Source organism: Gymnodraco acuticeps, unplaced genomic scaffold (genome assembly GCF_902827175.1).
Source record: "Gymnodraco acuticeps unplaced genomic scaffold, fGymAcu1.1, whole genome shotgun sequence".
Classification (NCBI taxonomy): domain Eukaryota; kingdom Metazoa; phylum Chordata; class Actinopteri; order Perciformes; family Bathydraconidae; genus Gymnodraco; species Gymnodraco acuticeps.
In genome coordinates this window covers 240145-257152 of record NW_022990517.1, presented here as the reverse complement: position 1 = coordinate 257152, position 17008 = coordinate 240145, and the positions used below count along the sequence as shown (strand labels likewise).

Here is a 17008-nt window from a genome sequence, read left to right as displayed (position 1 = left end):
TCTACCTTTTATTTCCTGTCTCTAGAAATAGTTAGGTTGCTACAGCTCTGACCAGCACTCAATACTAATGGCTGCTCATAATGGAGGCGACGTGGGAGGTGAAGCTTATTCTCAGCTCACCAGGTCACCATGGTAAAAAGCCTTGTTAAAATGTCAATGTGAAATAAAATATGAACTTAAAGTCATATAAACATTTATGCACGAGCCTTAAATTATAACAAGCCTTCTCATAATCTTCTATTAAGATCCGAAGCACATTAGAAAACAACACATCTCAGTTTGACAGACTTATTTTGTGTTTCTGGAATTGACATTTTCTAAGAAATAAGAATAGAAAAATATAAATAAGAAAACCTAAGCCAATCAATAATAAAATAAAGTACAACATTTTTTTTTTTTTTTTAATAGTTAGAATTCTTGAGCTCACAGAGCATTCAGAAAGTGTTAGCGTTTGTCTTTTTATGTAATCAATATTTTATCAGTAGATCATATTTTCAAATATAAAAATTCTAATCTTATTCACACTTTACTTTTACGTTTTCATGCCATCATTTGACACACAGCCCACTGGAGTAGATCCTGACATTTGTATCCCTTATGAATTGAATTGATATCATTTAATAATTTAATGTATATATAAATTGAATACAAATGTAATGGAATATTGAGTTACCGAAAGACCTAAACATGTCCGCCTTTTTCCATTTTATTATCTTGAATCGAACCGTAGGACGATTCTCTGAGTTGTTATGATTTGCCATAACAAATCCTATAGAGAGAACTATTTCAAAAGTAGAAACCATTTCTTCCTACCTCCCGTATCCATGGTGCTGTCGTCGTCCACACGGCAGGTTTCGGTGAGGGTGACGAACAGACAGCCAATCGGGTCTAAGGGATGACCCACCCAGCCCTCCAGGTTGGTGGTGGAGGTCACGCCCCTCTGGAGGAGATCTGAGAGTGGAGGATAAATGTTAAAAAAACATTAAACTAACTCCGGAAAACAAACAACAGCATATATTTAAATACAAATGTGTATGTGGCGTACCTTTCTTTTGGTGTTTGTAGATGTCCATCTGTCTGTGCTGCTGAAGGCGGAGTGTGTTGATGATGGCGACGGCCAATCGTAATGCCTCCCTGGAGTAGCCGTGGGAACGCAGGGCGTCGACGCGAGCGCAAGCCGTCGGGACGTGGTCTGTGTGTGAGATGAATGAGAGTCAGGCTTTACACACACGAACAGAGTGACATTGACACAACCAAAGAAACGCTGTGCTGGACACAACACACACACACACACACACACACACACACACACACACACACACACACACACACACACACACACACACACACACACACACACACACACACACACACACACACACACACACACCACACCACACCACACACACACACACACACACACACACACACACACACACACACACACACACACACACACACACACCACACACCACACACACACACACACACACACACACACACACACACACACACACACACACACACACACACAACACACACACACACACACACACACACACACACACACACACACACAAGAACGCCTGTGTGTCTGATAGCTGGCTTAAATTGCAGAATCCGACAGATCTTAGCTGGAAGCTGCTTACTGCAGATACTGGCCTCAATATCAGCGGAATTAGTGTGTGTGTGTGTGTGTGTGTGTGTGTGTGTGTGTGTGTGTGTGTGTGTGTGTGTGTGTGTGTGCTGGTTCGGCTTTCAATGAAATTAGAGTCTGTGTGTATGTGAAATAAACACTTTTGTTCCTCTTGAAAATGACGAAAAAATAAGGAAACACTTTTTGAGGACTGAAATAATCCCAATATGACAGTGTGTGTGTGTGTGTGTGGTTGCTCACCGAGCCACAACGGCAGGCCCTGGGGGTTGAACAGCAGGCTCTCTCCCTCCCTCTGGTAGGATGGAGACATGTAGTGGTCGCTGCTGATGATCCTCTGGAGGTGGCTGTCCTGCCAGTGGAGGTCACAAGCCTCCACGGCTCGGCTGAACACCGACCTCCTCGGCCTGGTCAGAGAGTCTGGGAAAAACAGCACACACACAGGGTCAGTAAAAGCGCCATGTGGTCCTATCATATCTGTCCAGGCAGTGTATTCATATTTTGATTACGCAGTAGAATGTGTGTTTGTGCTGACCCTGTGCCAGGCTGCTCTGCGGCAGAGCGTTGGTGATGTTAGGAAGCTCGCTGCCGTAGTTGCCATCCTCCAGCGGGCAGATGTCCATGTCGCCCCATTTCTTCAGCTGCTTCAGCCAGCCGGTCTTCTCCTCGCTCTTACAGTGGGGGTTTAGCACCACGCACACCCACAATGCACCTGGGGGGTTAGAGAGGCAGTCAGTGGTTAGGAAGGAAGGTTTTGTTGTACTGTCTAATATTGGACCAGGGAAGTGTCCAAGCTGGCGGAATTCTACTAATACTAAAAAATACACTTTTCCTTAATGTTCCTCAAAACTTACAAACATAATGAAGCTTTTTTCTTTTATAAAAGTAATCAATTTGCCATTACAATTCCTTGATCACAAAAGAAACCTCAATGCTGTCACTCCTGCCCAACTGATTTCAGTTTTTAAATGTAAGGATAAACGGTTCATTCTTTCTTCATACTAGATATTTTCTTTTAGAGTCCATACAGTAATCTGTATATTTTTGTGTTTTTTTAAAAGATATTTTTGGGGCTAGAGATTGCCTTTATTGAGACAAAGAGTGAAAGGGGGAGACAGAGGACAGGCAGGACATTGCCTGTAATGTTCGGGTACAAGATTGTGTACTATTAGAAATGAATAAATAAACAAATTAAAAAGGCATATAGGCATTTTTACTATTTTCCGATATTTCATTGACAAACAATGTATCTATTAATTCAGAAAGCTTGAAGCCTTGATTGAAGCCTTATCAAATACAAATAATATGGCAAAAAAACTCAAATAAGTGGTTTTAATAGTAGTCATGTTATTATGCCTAAAAAGCTGAAGAATGTGCTGCTTTTTGTTTCTCCCATTGACTTTGCCATGGCCGTTTATTAAAGCCAGAGTCAAAAGCTTGCTGGCCTTCTCCATTAACTTCACTACACTTTAAGCACCTGCTCTCCATACACAGACCTGGAGCGGGGGTCAACTGTCAGATGTCTGCATCTCTGAGGAAAAATGATCAGGCGGCAAACCCTGAGTGTCTGGCTGTTATTTCTGTCTGTGTCATGATCTCCCTCGCTCACCCAGGAAGTATTCTCATTGACCTCCTAAATGCTGGGATTGATTGCAGAAAAGCTGAGCAGCCCTATTGATCGGCAGCCTTTATTATTCAGTCTGTGAGAGGAGCGAGAGGAGAGCAGGAGGAGAAGCTGCTGACTGGAGGACCTAATAGCTCACTGACTGGAGGTAACAAGGTGACTGTCCATTTGTCTGAGTACCTGACAGGCCGGACACTTCTGTGGGCATGGCTGTCTGACCAGCAACATAGCTGAGTGGCCAACTCGTAAACAAACTGGGAAAGCACACGAAGTAGAGTCTAGATCTCTGGTGTGACCACCTCCTTTATTACATTTAGCTGATGCTTTTAGCCAAGCAACTGTTAAGCATTTAAACATGAAGATACAAACTAAAAAAACTGTTGGTGAGAATACCCTTGTCCAAATTGTGGGCCAAACTTGGACTTTCTGACCCCATACACGACTCCCTTGCCGGTAAGATTGTAACAAAGCAAACAAAAACATGGATTTATTTATCTAAGTGGATCTGAACATATCAAGTTTGAAATGAATCAGAAGGTTTCAAATTAGATTACATTATCTATGGAGTTCAGTTTTAATCAACAAAAAATGTTAATGTGGCGTGTAATTGTATTTTGTGTGTTTGTAAATTAAATTAATTGAGTAGGTAAAGTTTGTTTTTAGCCTATTGATAGCTGGAAATGCCTTTTGCTACTGAGGAGTAAGAGAACATTGAGGCTGATGGGTTCATCAGTTTTTGACATTAGCTGTGGACAGACGCACACTGGTGAAGATAATAACTCATTTTTACAATGTGTTTTCTTTCTGACATTTTTCTCCGACTGTTCTTACCAAGTTCATCCCAGAGCTGCCGACACTTGTCTGTCATGCCCGTGCCTTGCTGTCTCCATAGCGACAATCGAGGGTCTGCCATAAACTGTTCCGTTATGAGCGTCAGCATTCGGGCTCCGTTGGAGTCTCGCATTCGTAGCATCTCCCTCACCTGTAAAGACCCGGAAAGAGAAATATGTCTGTTTAGTACTGAACTGGAGTCAGTGTGATATGCTTGTAAACAACCAGAAAAGGATAGCTAACAAAAAGTCCCTTCAGAGTGAATTGAACATATAAAGCATGATGTCTCGAAACAGCCCCATCATAGAGGATCCTTTAGGGTCAACATGAGGTTACACTCCAGATATTATAAACCCTTATGAATACCACTTGGAATAAGAAAGTGCTCAAAATCTATGTCTGAGTAAAGTGAGCTTGTTGGACTCAGACAAAGACTAAGAAAAGGACATTTATGAATCCTCAATCAACTTGCAAAAACATAATCAAGACTTGTTAATGCCTTGAGTTTGAATATTACAGTTAAAGAGATCTTAAGATGTTCTTGTGCAATTTAGATAGAGCCATACTAGTGTCTACAAGTCAGGACATCGATTTTGACTACTGTCTTTTTTAAGTCTCCTGTGAGTCCCCAAAGTTTTAACTAAGTCCAATACTAAATCACTTAAGTAGAAGAAGTAAAAAATGTCAAGAAGAAATCCTCAAGACAATATTCTTTAGAGTTAAACAATTATTTTACTCATTTGTGTCATGATTGATGATTTTGACAATAGTAATGAAATAAAAAAGATCTATTGTGACAGAGACAGGAAGAGGCGGTTGCCCTTACCTTCGCGAACATGGAGTTGAGTTGCTTCCCAGAGCCATAGTATCCTCCCTGTGACAGAAACTGTTTGACTTGCTCCCTGACTTGATCCTCATCCAGATGCCAGCAGTTGTCATCATCAATGCTGGCGCCTGCAGTCGGGTCCGGAGCACCTGGAAATACACACACAAATTAAACTACAGGCACAAACAGTGACACAACAACAGATCTTAGCAATCCAATCTAAAGTTGGTACTCGGATAATTTTCATACCAATTTGTTTTACATTGAAGTTGCAGTGCACCTGTATTTGAGAAAAGCTGCTTCTTTTTATGCTAATCATGCCGTAAGAAATATATGGCCAACTTTATTTTTCTTCAGTTCTGCACTGTGTGCCTGAGTTATACTTCGGGGAAATGCAGATATGCTCAGAAGGGGGAAGCTGCTTTGATCTAGCAGGAAGCGAGCTGAGGAAGGCCCAGAGATGTGTTTCCAACCGGCTAAGAGTACGCAACAGCAAACAGTAACATTATCCCCCATCAAAGCAAGCCTCCCTCCTGGAACGACTGAACTTCAACCCCCATGATCCCCCTTGTCAAACAGAGACAGGAAACACAGCGCGGGGCTTCCTGGACAGGAGAGCTGGAGAATGTCAACATTTAGCGCGGAGGATGAAATAGAGACGCAGAAGTAAAGTTTTGTTTGGTGAAAGGATGTGTATGCTTTGTCGTTTTCCCCGACGCGGGTCTGTTGAGGTTCTCCTCTTGTTTTTCATCTCGGGAAATATTTCGGTTCTTTCATCTTTCCTCTCCTTCCCGTGTCCAGAGAGCCATTTTCTCCCCGTCTCTTCCTCTCAGTGTCCCTTTTCCTTTTCACACATCTATCTCTAACTCCTCCTGCATCCATTTCATCCTTGACCTCTTTTCCCCTGCTTTCTTCAATGCTCTCCTGCCACTGGAAGGAGGTAGTCACAGGAGAGGAGGAACTAAGAAATCAAACAAGTCATTTGAAGCCTGACTTGCTGCTTTGCACGAAGAAATCAGGACTCTGACGCATGACGTAGCATGTTTAAAGTCTTAAGCTTTTAAGTCTGGCCTGTTGCTGTGAAGATATCACTGCCGTGGGATGGACAGCACATCAACTTTGCAAACGTGGACTTGGTGGATAAAGATGTTTTTAAAATCACATATCATGAGCTCAAAGTTTGCCACAATGTTTCCTCTCACCGTGGACCTGGTTGATCTCAGAGTTGGAGGAGAGGATCTCGTCTGCCAGTTTCTGAGCGGTGGGCAGCACCTCGGTGTGGTGGGCCGTGATCAGGTACTGCCACCAGCTCTGCAGCTGATCTCTGTTCATCTGGAACAACGTCTCTGAGATAGGCAACCGCAGCTTCACCTGTATCAGATACACACATGGAGATGTTGATGTATGAAGTTTCAACTAAAAACGTATTGTTATTTTAAGTTGGTCTATGACATTTTCAGAAGAGGAAGTAGCCCTCTCCTGCAGTATGTGACATTTTTGTGACTTTTTATTGAGTGTGTTCACATCAACAGCAAGTTTATGACCAGTTTTTTGGAATATTCTTATATGTGTGTACATGTAAACATCACTTATCCAGTGAACTAAAATATATATATGCACCCCAAAGTACCCCAAAAGAAACCTGATACTGTTTCTAAGCCAAGGGCCGTATCACACAAGCATTTAAGCTCTAGAGCGTTAAATAAACATAGTTTTGTCTTTTGGTAATAAAAGAGACGTTGTTGTCTCCCACACTTCTGCGTGGTTGCAATGACAATAGTATAATAAAGGGATAAATATGAATAACCAAATGTATCTGCGCTCAAAAACACAATATCCAAATACAAATCGGAACCAGGATTAGCCTCATAAACAGGTTATTCATATCCTTGCAAATGCACTTGTAGACATATAGATATATTTTGTACATTACCTGTTCAGGCTTGCGAATCCTGTAAAGAGAGAGCGCCACCACATGGGCGCAGTAGAAAATGTCTCTGTTCCCGCAACCACAGGTGACAGATGGTGATCTTTGCATCGGTCGAAGCTGATGGCCACCTTGTGGGTGACCTCTGGATCTGAAGATGTGGCGGGTTCAGTTACTGTGCCACTGAGGTGAAACCCTGGGGAGGAAGAAGGAGAATATGAGTGAGCTTCAACATTCAATCACAAAGAAAAGTCTTCGGTTGGATGCACATTTAATCATCCTGACTTTTTATAGTTGATAATGCAACAGGTAACTGCAAATGTAATGTTTAAGTTAAGTTGAATGAGTTTCTATCGTTATGAATAATTATTTGCAAAAGCTCACATGATGAGCTCAACACGCATCATGTTCCTTGGTTTCCTAAAGTTAAGTTCTTCAACATCAACGCTTCCCGTTTCCTTTATATTAGCTTCTACCCAGATCTTGTGAATGGACTACCAATAGAATAAGAAACAAAAGAGAAGGAGCATCTGTGGTAATCTGAGCCTCTTCAAACCTACAGAATGAACCGTTGGTACAGAACACACACATCTTAATGAGACATCTCCCAGTAAGACACTGTGCCATCTGATACTCCCTCTACCTTTCTCTCCTATGTCTCTATGCATTTGTGTGTGTGCAGTGAATGGGGGGTGCTAGGGTGTGATCATTTCCTTCCTGCCCACACACTCAGCCCCGAGGATTGTAGGATAGTTAGCCTGGAGAGATAACTCTGCTTTGCCTAGTTCATATTTAGGGTCTCCGCAAACTGAGTGACCACTGGCCGTTGGCAGATGTTGGGCTGTTGTTGAGAGTCCTGTGGGCAACCATTGCTTGTACATTTAAATGGTACATCAGGCATTACTGGCTTCTGTTTGCCCTTTAAAACCACACGTTGGCCTTTTGGCATGTTGACTTGGACTGGATAGACTATTGGCGCATTCGATTCCCTTACGCATGATTATCTTGGCCATCGCAGACCAACAGCTGTAGTTTTTGCAGTCGGAAGGGCACTTATGGCCTTTCAAAGGGTTTCCAAATAAACTCAACAACAGGTCGTTTCAAGTTGCAGGAGACAATAAATACTCAACTGGGAGTACCCCATGGTTTTGACCTAGGGCCACAATGCTTTGCTGATGACACGAAACTTAATGATTCTGTGAAATTAGGAGCAATCAAGCAGAAGTCTGATGTTTGGCTCTATGAAACCTGATGTACTTATATGATTGTGTCTTCCTGGTCGAATGTACTTATTGTAAGTCGCTTTGGACAAAAGCTCAGCTAAATGCAATGTAATGTCCTTAAAGACATTTAAGAACATCTTAACATTCAGATATCAAATAACTTCTTAAAACTCAATGGAAAATAAATCAGCTTGATCCTGTTTGTGTTATACTTAACAGCATTTGACACATTTTATAACCTGGCAGCCTCAATTAAGCCTAGTTCCAGAAATGTGGGTCGTTTATTCTTATCCTACCTTCATTTCCTAACATTTAAATAGTAGAGTCCAGTATTTTGTTGGTTGATGCTAACCTAAAATAAAGTCACATTGAGTTTTAACTACATTAAATGAAGCAAACGATTCAAGCCCTTTCATTGCAATCTACTACAGTGTGTTGTATTGCCCAGACACTAAAAGACATTGTGTGTGACAAGATAATACAAAATAAAAAAGGTAAGATCATATTAAAGTGGAACAAAACAAATAGCATAAGTTAAAGAATGGTGAGGAAACGGAGAGTATTGAGGCTGAGATGGGGGAGAAATGAGAGAGGAGAACAGAGAATAGAGGAGCGGAGAGTGCATCTGGTCTGTCCTGCCGTCTCACTGTGACAGGTCAATTATTTATGCAGTGAGGTGTGCATGTGTGTACGTGTACACATTGGATTACTGTATCCAACCAAACCATGGCAACCCGACTGCTGCTTTCAAGCCAGAAATGACAGAGGAGAAAGAGAGACATAGAGGAAGGACAGGCCATCTAACAGGGAAGCTGATATGGTTATTCTGGGCTTGGGCTAAAAAAAAAAAGTACATGTCTGATGCTAAAGATAACAACACCAACATACACACACTAGTGTGGTTATAGCAGCCCAGATACCCCCGTAAAGACACTCAAGCACACAAAGGTTAAGATCCTATCAACTACAAACTGCTTTTACTATGATGAACGAGAAGAAAAATAAAGAGCAGCAGGAGTACAAGGGAGGGAACTGACCAGAACATGGAGGGTTATCCAGGCTGATGGGTGGGTGGTTCACAACTGCTGAACTAAAATATATTCTGGAACCAGACCAAATGTGTTACTTCTCACCAGTATAGTAGCCACCCACTATTTCCACCTAAATACCAGATTGCAAACATGAAAGTACCAAAAAGGCATACAGCAGACACTTCAGAAAGAGTTTAGATGAAAATAGCAGTGCCTTGAAAAATGGAAGTGCCTATTTTGTGTGGGTGTGCTGCTATATGTGTAAAACTTTGGGTGATACTTATTATCCATATGTATGGTATTTTCATGCTGGCAAACACTTACTGTCAACTATGCCAATGAGGAGGGCATCTGACTATGACATGAAAGATGCATCTTCCAGTGCTAGACAGAAAAGAAAAGAAAATGGTTGAAATCTCCCCCTCCCACTGAGTCAAATAGTCAACCAATGTGTCTAGCTGTGTGAGGGGTAATATCAGATATGCAAAAAAAAAGACTTTCCATTCCTTCCCACTGTCTGTCTTCATAATGGATATACCTTTAGAGCCAATTTTCACTAAAACACAGCTTGGTGTAAAATAGTCCAAATGTGATCTTCCAGAGCTGAAATCATCACAGCGGAGAGCACAGGATCAGGCAAAAATCGGGGGAGTGCAATTCTTAAATGCATCAGGGGAACATTTGAGAGCTACCTTCCTCCAAGCTGTCTAAATAATGTTTCGCCAGTCATCATTCATCACTACACTATTCTCCAAAATCCAGTGAAGTATCTGTACAAGTTCTTAGTCAGATGAATTGGGTATAAAGCATTTCCCACAGCTGGGAATGCTGCTCTCTCTTTCTGTCTTGGCTTTGGACATAGACCACCCCCCCTTCTCTCTCTGTCTGCATCTGTTAGGTTAAAGCCTATTGTTACTCAGACCACATGGATGAATGTGATGGTGACACCACTGCTCTTTTCACTTTCAATCAAGTCTAAAATGGCACACACAGTTCGTCTGTCTGGCACCCCTCCCTTGTTCCTGTTTCACACATAACATCTGCAACAGAGATGGGTTTCATTATCTGTAAGTTAGCTGTTTTTGGCATTCATGCCTCAGTTAAGTCGTTTCCCACACAAGATGGCCATTCCTAAAAATTAGGTTAAACTCATGCGAGACTTAATGTCTGACTCATGAGGCTAAGTATTTCTGGTATTTTAAACACGTTGAATGAATGAGCCACATGCTTGATATATGTTGTGATATAGATGGGGACCTAGAAGAACCTTGAGGTACTCCACAGTTGAGTATATTTCGATCAATCAATTTGATTTATATAGCCCAATACACATTTGCCTCAGTGGTTTTGCAGATTATCAGCATGCAACTGTCATCCCTATTGATATGATATGGATTATAATATTTGATATTCCTTTCCAATGTATTTAAAAAAAACTAAAATCCATTATTTTATTTTTCACTCTCACATAAAGAGTGCTTCTGCCTGTGTGTGTGTTATGTAAAGGCTGAGGGAGACAGTGTGTCGTTAGCAGATGGGGATGCAATGGCACTTGATAAAAAAGATGCTGCATCAGACAGTCTGCAAGCACACATACACACAGTGAAGAAGAAACAACCTTTTCAGAGCCCATCTGCTTTCTTCTTAATACCAGTGACGAAACGACACAAACTAGTCAGTGATATTCAAAGCAGATATCACTAATCTCTCTCTTTTTTGTCATACACTCACACACACTCTCCTTGCTGTTTCTACTCCAGGCCATTGAACGCATTCGGCAAAACAGATGAATTTCAAACAAAGGTGAATTAGCGTGTGATGGTGTAAACTGGGAGTGTTGCCAAGCACAATGATCTGGTCTGATCCTTAGGGGAAATCACATGGCCATGTGTGTGTCAAGTATTTGGTCTGTTCTGATGCAGGTATGTAGGCTTGCCCTGAAAACCAACCCCCACACATTATGTTGAAGAGATAGCAAATGTATTTGTCATTTATGATTATTAACAATGTTACTTTCATTGTGTATGACACAAATTGGAGCTGCATTTAGAGCAATGTGCTAAAAACTCCCAGCTACAATCAATGAACCTCATAAAGAGAATTTAAGCTTTTTCTCAAGGATTGGTTTTTATACTGTATCATTTTCATTTCAATACAAATAAATGATGAATGTGGGTAGGACTTGACAATGTAAATGTCTATTATGGAGGCATCAACAAATGAAGTCAGTTGCATTGATGTGTGTGAAAAAACCAGAAAAAAGCAAGGAGACAATCAAAAGAGGAGAAAAGACGACTGGAGAGACCACATTGTACATCTCTCTTTGTAATTAGAGATGGACCCCCCTTGCTCAGATGTAAACACACACACCACACCGCCCTGTCTCCCTCCCTCCCTGTGTAGACCATCTGTCACTCGATGGAACCCCGCCCACACAATCCAGTCAGCCAATGGGGGAAGCAGAGAGCTCCCACACTCATAGGCCATTAACCCCTAATCAGCTGGGGAGATTGAGCTGGGCAGCCGTACCAAAGAGTACACACACACAACACACACCAACACACACACACACACACCCAACACACACACACACACACACACCACACACACACACACACCACACACACACCACACACCACCACACACACACACACACACACACAACACACACACATCACAACACAACACCCACACACACACACACACACACACACACACACACACACACCACACACACACCACACACCCACACACACACACACACACACACACACACACACACACACACACACACACACACACACACCACACACACACACACACACACACACACACACACACACACCACACACACACACACACACCACACACACACACAACTAAACCACATCTTATTCAACTAAAGCCTCACCACTGGCATCGCAGACAGACAGGGAGACAGACTAACCCCACCCACCCTTTAGTGGATTTTAAAGTTAAAGAAGTGATCATTGGTTCCATTCAACTACTTGTCCCACAGTGCAGCGCTGCACCACAACACTCTTTGCCAAAAAGCCACTCCTTCTTTTGCCGCCCACAAGGGATCACTGCAACCCCAGTTTGGTAAGGAAGATAGATGGGTGGCAAATTAAGGAAAAACTCAAGTGTCTAAGTGAGATGTAAGATCACCACAAGCTTAGAACAGATTCCTTCAAAACTATGTTCCCTCATTTGTGTTTTAATGATGATACTTCAGAACATGTCTCTCCAAAAATCTCACAGGTTTTCAGTTGGCTAGACATCTGGTATCCGTGACAGCCAAGCATCTGATTTACGTCATCACTCATTGAACTCAGGGACCCCTAGTTCTGTGTTAGGAGTCATATCCATTTATTATGTTTCTCCTCTCATTTATTGGAGACGTTGGATCCAGTCTGCAGTGGTAGTGGTATTTTGGAGGTATGAGCAGAACTGACAAAAGGGAAGCAAAACACAGAAATGTGTTTGGCATTATAGGTAGTATTTTGTTTCTCTTTTGTAACGCAAAACACAATGTTAGATTTGAACAGAACTTCCAAAGATAGATTTGAAAGTTACTCTTGTTGGACTTTGTTTGCAGCTACCAGCACACAGACTCCCTCACTCCCCTCTCGCTTTATCTACGTCAAAGATACATTACTATTTACTTCCATAAAGAAAATGCATCTTCAGCAGAAATACAATACAACCCGATTCCCCTTTTTTTTCCTCCATGCCCCTTTCCTGCAGGACTCATCCTCCTCCAGCAGCCGACACATCCTCGCAGCCTGCGGCCCTCCCCATCTCCCATCTGTTCTGACAGCTCCAAGGTTTGCAGCACCCCCTTGCCCGCTCTCATTCACACACACAGACACCCACATAGCCCTGTATTCAATCAGCCATCTATCTCTGCACAACAGAAGTGCAAACACACACACACACACACACATTGACAACACCAAATCTTGTCCTCCCCTCTGCCTATCCATCCATCCATCATTCATCCATCCATCCCTCCCTCCTGCAGAGTTTGCTGATGTGATAACAGCTGATTGATTCATTTGTGATTTCCCAGCAGCCCTGTCCCAAACACACACTCGCACACACAAAATCCTTGCTAACCACCGGGACTCATTTGTCATGATTACATCAAATTGATTCCCTGATTTTGTTCCATTTTGTTGCGACGGGGGGAGGAGAGTCCGAGAAGACAGGAAAGAGGGGGGGGGAGAAAAGAAAAAGATGGGAGAGACAGGTTTGATCAAGTCCTTTTCAGCTGATGTGTCATTGTATAAATGACGAGAAAGGGGGAAAACTGCAGATCTTACAGAGCTGACACGGGTGAAAATCAGCAAAAGGCTGACGTCTTGGTCCCAACCTGAATGAGCAAAGAGCAACATAAAATAGAAAATGGAGGAAGTGGAGGGGAGAAATTCAGAAAGAGGGAAGGTAACACTTGACGTAAACCAGATTACACAGAAAGGAAGATCGTGTTCAGCTAAATGCCTGTCAGAAAGATAAATAGACGAACAAAGATCGATCAAAATCATCAGAATGAGGAAGAACATAAGGGCCTGTAAGTCCTGTTTCTGACACTCAGACACAGGTAACTTGATTGAAATAAAAGCTATAACCCTCTGAACAGTATTGAATAATGGATGTATTGAGGGTAGCATTTTTGCTCGATGGAGTCAGACATTCAAAATAAAGAACTTAATTTGCGTAATCTAAAAGCAATCTATACAACCTGAAGGCCTAAGTGGTCCAGTTCAGGACTTGCACACATTCAGCTGTTAATGGAGTGTCGCTTTGTTGATTGATGCCATTGTGAGTTTGTGCGACCCTAGAAGGTTACCCGGTGAGGAGAAAAGCCATATATATGCTTTCAGTTTGGCAGCAGAATACAGGACTGAAAAAACCCCAGAGAAAAACACGAGAAGTACATTACAAAGCTGAAGCTGGGTCTGGGTGAGGCAGAGTTAAAAGGAGCTTGGTATTTGTGTGTGTGTGTGTGTTATGTGTGTGTGTGTGTGTATGTGCATGTGTACGTGTGTGTATGCATGTGCACGTGTATGTGTGTGTGCGTGGTGTGTGTGTGCATGTGTGTATGTGTGTGTGTGATACACCCAAGGCTAAATTAGAGATAAGAAGGCAGTGTTTTCAGTTCCGGCCCGTTGTTTGCGGTGTCGAGGCATTATGTGCTGCGGCCTTGTCTGGCCACATTTACAAAGAAACGAGCAGAAGCAATTTATCAAGCTGTAAACACTCGGAGAACGACTCCCGTCAATCCCAGGTGAAAGCCGGCATTCATTTTCTGCTAGAAAACGTCTTTTTTATGTGGTTAAGACTTGATATTATTTTTCATGCAGTGGTGGGATGAAGACTGGTTGAGAGAAAAATTGGGGGACCTAATTGTTTCGAACAAGCCTATGGACTATGGAGTAACATTAACCAAATTGCATTGCATCGGCGGATAATTATACCAAAACACAACGGTTGCTGTACACTTTATGAACTGACAGAAACATTTCACAAAGATATATGAAATAATCCCACAAAATCTATTTTAAATTGAGGCAACAACTGGTTTGCTATTTGGCTATGAATTTAAACAGGGTTTCTATGGGAAGGCAATTTGTAAAAGCGGATGGACAAAATAGTAGCCGAAAAAAGCTTTAAGGCTAAGGCTGAGTAACTGTCGGAAAATCATTTGAAATGAAAACACTCTACTGTATAAAACTTTGACTGACGGAAGAGCACAAGTAAATGTTAATGAAACATTAACAAAATGAATTAAGAGATACTACAGTAACGTTGGTATGTCCTATAACTCTGGATGTGTCTTGCATTTTTCTCTTCTCTATGACTGACGGAGAATTGGCATGACATTTGGTTGCCATAGCAGTTTTTATAAGCTAGATGTTACCATAGCAAAGACATAATTTGGCTAAAACCTTACAATTGCGCTAAACACTGCAAGATTTTATATGATCACCGTCTCCAACTGTTGTTGGTAGCCGTATACTGTTTTTCATCCTTGCTTTACCACTGAATATTCTCAAATTATATATGTTCGTTCATGGATAAGTAATTAACTCTTACTGTCAAAGCCAGAAGCATAACTGAGCCAAAAGCAGAAGACAAAGTAAAATGACCCCTGAATGTCGGTGTATCACAACGAGAATACAATGTGGCCGCACTAACAAGGAACCCACCTACATGTAAGCATATGAAAGAAGATGACAGCTGTAAAAAGGTCACCGCGCTGGATTTACCCTCCAATTACTGATACACCAGTTTACCACCGACATGCACACACATTTTCACATGCGACACCATTTTTTTTCACTTAGTGTAACCACCCATACACATGAAAACACACACTCCCTTATTCTGTGCTTTGTATGGATCCTTCCCTGAAGCAATGCATTCATCTGGAATGTATGTCTACTCTGGTTTATCTTTGTGTGTCAATTTAGGAGGATGTGAGTGTCCGTACGTATTTGTGTAAGCAATGCATGCAATGTTAATGTGGTTATTCACACACATGCACATTTACACACATGGATTCCTGCTTGCATTTGTGTACGCCAAGCCTGTTGTCCCCATCTCTCCCTCTGTTGCTTTTTGTCTCTTCTTTTTGAGTCTCTCTCGCACTTTGCCCTTTTCCTAAACCAGCCGTGGCCTTAGCCATGGTTTTTGTTTAATATGGCGGCATGCAAAGCAAAGGAACAACCATCTGCCACATGCATGCAGCCGCTGTCTTTGGAACAACAAGGGCTGGCATCACAATGCCTCTTTAGTTGGTGTGTGCGTGTGTGTGTGTGTGTGTGTGTGTGTGTGCAGCCATGTGTGTTTGTTCTTCAAGCGCAGTCTGCAGGGTAAGATAAGTATGCATTTAAGAGGCTTATATTTCATTTCAGGAACTGAAGGAGACAAAATGGCTCCGTTCTGAGTTGGCGGACACAACACAAGGAATGGCGAGTTAGCATGGAAAGACATAGGAGAAGAAAAAGGCTCGCTCTGATGCCGTTTGTGTACACACACAGAGGAAGAGGCACAAAGCCGAGCATTTGTAGTTAGTGCACAAACACAATTGGGCACAAAGATGAACATTTGAAATACAAATCCAGCTTTTATTAATCAGAGGTTTGTTACTGTACTGCTAAAAGCGAATATCCGATGAAAGCAGCCAAATCAATGCCTTGAGGCTGAACAAAAGTCACTTCAGAGACATTTTGGGATAAGGGAATATTGACCTAGGCTTGTCAAGCACATGACACGCTCTCATGGAGCCTCTGAAGGCAGACATGCTGCATACGCACACTCAATTAGTAGAAATACACAATGTGTAATAATGAAGCAACGTTTTGATGTTTTGCAGAGACTTATAGTGGAGGAAGTACAGTATGTCAAACAATATACTTTCTGACCTGCAACTCATTTTTAGACAATAACCTCGGTTCATTTTAGATCTCCGTTTGGACTCTCAGCGTACCCTGGGACATACAAATTGTTCATATTGAAAACACAAGGAGCAGACATTTCAGACACGGACTAAGGTCAATCCCCGCTGGCACACATTTCTGCGATTCTGAAAAATAAGTACTGACTGTAGGCTTTCTGTGATGTTATGGTTTAGCTTCCACCAGATATTTTCTTTTTTTATGTGAAATATGCAAAGGTTGTGACATTTGTGGTTTTGTTGGACCGTCTGCATGTCTGAGTTTAGAAACCTTTTCCACCCGCTGATTAGCCTCCACCCCTACAGAGCTGATCACTGCTCGCCTTGCACAATCATGCATGAAACATGAATAATGAAATATAATGAAAACAGCTTGCAAGCCAATATCAAGCTGACGATCCACACATGCCCCTTCTCTCTCTCACACACG

At 42.1% G+C, this 17008-nt stretch overlaps 1 protein-coding gene across 1 annotated transcript in view; it reads right to left on the bottom strand.

Moving 5' to 3' along the window:
• The window catches only part of zswim5 (zinc finger, SWIM-type containing 5), a 61482-nt gene that overhangs the window by 6886 nt on the left and 37588 nt on the right, over window positions 1–17008 (bottom strand). Inside the window, 9 exon segments of the mRNA XM_034227168.1 lie at window positions 814–951; window positions 1046–1192; window positions 1898–2074; window positions 2190–2366; window positions 4110–4260; window positions 4936–5084; window positions 6138–6306; window positions 6869–6964; window positions 6967–7058. Of these exon segments, the coding sequence (XP_034083059.1) occupies window positions 814–951; window positions 1046–1192; window positions 1898–2074; window positions 2190–2366; window positions 4110–4260; window positions 4936–5084; window positions 6138–6306; window positions 6869–6964; window positions 6967–7058 (1296 nt within the window).